General features: G+C 26.8%; 1 protein-coding gene across 6 annotated transcripts in view; it reads left to right on the plus strand.

Annotated features, from left to right (window-relative positions):
- The window catches only part of LOC107443371 (mirror-image polydactyly gene 1 protein), a 35,061-nt gene extending 32,603 nt beyond the window's left edge, over window positions 1-2,458 (plus strand). For all 6 annotated transcript variants that reach the window (XM_016057222.4, XM_016057221.4, XM_016057220.3 and 3 more), the window contains exon 11: window positions 2,271-2,458. In XM_016057222.4, the coding sequence (XP_015912708.2) occupies window positions 2,271-2,337 (67 nt within the window). In that variant the 3' untranslated portion in view covers window positions 2,338-2,458. The remainder of the gene's footprint in view (window positions 1-2,270) is intronic.
- Window positions 2,459-3,021: the final 563 nt, after the last annotated feature.

Genomic DNA, 3,021 nt, shown 5'->3' on the forward strand with positions numbered 1-3,021 from the left:
GTGTCGATAATCGTGACGTCGATTGTCGTTTTCAATAAGTACGATGGTTTTCTGTATTTTTTCTAAGTTAGTGTGGTCAATTATGTCTCGAGGTGTAATATTGCGCCAGATTATTTTTTAAACGATTAAATAAAGCATAGTAATATTTAAACATTATTAATGAATAAAGAACAGACATATTTCGGCCGTTTTAGAATTCCAATGCAATTCTTTTATTCACCTCATTTAGTAAAGGATAGCTGTGTATTTTCTTTAAAAGATTTCTTTTCAACTTGTCAAGTGATAACAATCCTCCCCCTCTTAAGCCAGGCGAAATTAATATGCCCTTCCTTAACGTTGTTTTGACAACCACTAACGTGATTCTTTCAGTCCCACAAGAAAAAATAAAGATAACTCCATCAGCATGCCGCGCCCTAACGCTTGATTGATAACTTCCCCGCCCTCAACTTGAATGATCTCTTTACACATATTTTCTCTATACAAATAAGGAGGGAATGGATTTTTCTCCCCCACCTACCCACCTTAATGAATGACGGGGAATCCCGTTTCTTCCTTGAATCGTTCTAGTTCAAAATGGCGGATAGAGCAAATTAATATTTTCATTACTACTGTCAATTTTTTTTCGTTTTCTAAATTTTAAGCACTAATTATTTTTTTTCTAATATTTTGTTTTCGATTGATTAAATATCACATTCAAATACTAAAACATTATTGCCCAAAAAATAACGTTTATTTATTTTTTGCTTCTTAGATTCAGATCGTTTATTAGATCATTTTAAGCTTTGTTTATCTTAGGGGTGTATTATACGGAAAAATCTATTATCCGGACTTCGGAAAGTCCCACCGATTCCGGATACGCGACGTTCCACTGTATATATATATATATTTACTTTAGTATTTGTAAAAATTCTCTTATAGTTTTGCAAGTTGAAAATAGTGCTAAAATACAATTTGACTTAAACAACACAAAAATGTAATCCTGTTGAAACTCATTATCATGAATTGTCTTGGAATCCGTAATAGACTACACTTTGTTGAAAAACTGTAATGCATATAACATATTTTAGGCGATAAGAAAGCGATTATATTATATGAAACAAAATTATTTCATTTGTATTATGTGTACTTATATATAATTTTTTTTTTAAATTAAAAATTTGATTGATAGTGAAACACCGAAAATAACTTAAAATTTTATCAAAAAACTGAATGAACAAAATAATTAATATCAAAATAAATATTGTCAAATTTATGTATATTTAAAGGACTGAGAAAAATCATTCGAATATAAAAGAAGTAACCAAGTAAAACTAGTTCCAAAATGACTAATCCATTATATCAATATAAGTTCTAAAATGACCCACGAGTCCACTGCACTCATGAATCCAAAAGTATCTCCTACTTCCAACTAGATCCATCCTTGCTTCTCAAAACTTCATACTTGTAACTGCTTTGAAGAGAACTTATTTCTGGAATCTTTTGCATTTAAAAATAATAAAGTTTTTGGTGCTGTGATCTAGATGTTAAATTTTTTTTTAAAGTTTTTGGAGTTTTACTAAATGTATTTTAAAATTTAATTGATAATAAATTTACTTGTTAATTTCATGTTTTATTGATGTGAAATACTAAATACTTTAAAGTACTTAGTACAAAATATCATATACATTGATACAAACCCAATTCTATTGTTTTTTTCTAAAAAAGGAATTTTAAGACTTTTTTTTAAAACCTGATTTGTTAATCATATTTGTGTTTCAATTCATTTAAGTTATGTTGCATTCAGTAACAAACTGTTTAGTACACATTTCTTCCCAATATTTTGTTTCTAATTAATTAATTTTATTCATTTTAAAATTAGATGCAAGAAAAAGAGGTTATACCTCAACATATCATTCAACATCTCAACATATCATCAACATGGGAGGCGGGAATGCATATCATTTGTTACAAAATTTTTTATCCCAATTCATAAAATTGCTTTGTTGAATATTTTTTTTCAAGTTTCTTAAACTTTTTTAATCGTAATTCACAAAATATTGGGAAGAAATGTGAACTAAACAGTTTGTTACTGAATATTATATTATTGATAACAGCCATGGTTTTTCATATACAAAAGCAAGTTTATTTCTTAAACCCTACATCTTAATTGAAATTTCACAATAATTGTGTCCAGGTTAAGATATAAATTTTTTATTTTTTGTAATTTAATACTCATTGAAAAAAGTGACTATAATTCTATGGATTCTTAAATTGTTATTATATTCTTTCAGATTAGAAAGACTTGTGAATGTTCTACAGAAGAAATTAAATGGGCAAAATGTTGGCATTCCTGTATGATTGACTTATTCTAGTCATTCATGCATACAGTAGTTCTAGTCCTTTGAGAGATTTTATTTCATTGTATTGATTTTGTGCAGTCAAAGTATGTCACTTTTCTAATAAATATATTTTCTTTATATCTCATTTTGTCAGTGTTATATTTCTTTATAAACTTAAAGACTAATTGATTGGAAATTTTTATAGATAATAATTATAGTGAGACTTGTTTAGTTCGAAATCATTAACTTAAAGCATAATGTACATCCATAATATATTCTATGTAAACAGTACTAACTTGCACGATTCAAAATGTCAGCAAAAGAAAAATCTAAATATGTTTGAATTTTAAAAGGATTAGAAATCATCACATTTTTGCATAAATTTATTTATTCTACTTCAAAGCTTTATGGAAAACCCAAGACAATTTATCCAGAATGTTAAATAATACGATAATTATATTGGTATGTGATATCGAGCAATATGTAATGAAGAAACAATAGACCATAAAATGTTTTTTTCAATATATAGTGAAAGGCAAGCAACTACAAATTAAGCTGTTTTTCTTCAATAAACTTACTTAAAGAGATGACTTTTTTTTAAATGTTTAAACTCAAAAAAAAAACAAAACACATTTTTAATTTCTTGTAAAATAATTACAGTAATATTTTATTTTGCTTACACAATTACACATATTGAACTAAA

The sequence above is a fragment of the Parasteatoda tepidariorum genome, chromosome X2, assembly GCF_043381705.1.
Source record: "Parasteatoda tepidariorum isolate YZ-2023 chromosome X2, CAS_Ptep_4.0, whole genome shotgun sequence".
NCBI classification, from domain to species: Eukaryota; Metazoa; Arthropoda; class Arachnida; order Araneae; family Theridiidae; genus Parasteatoda; species Parasteatoda tepidariorum.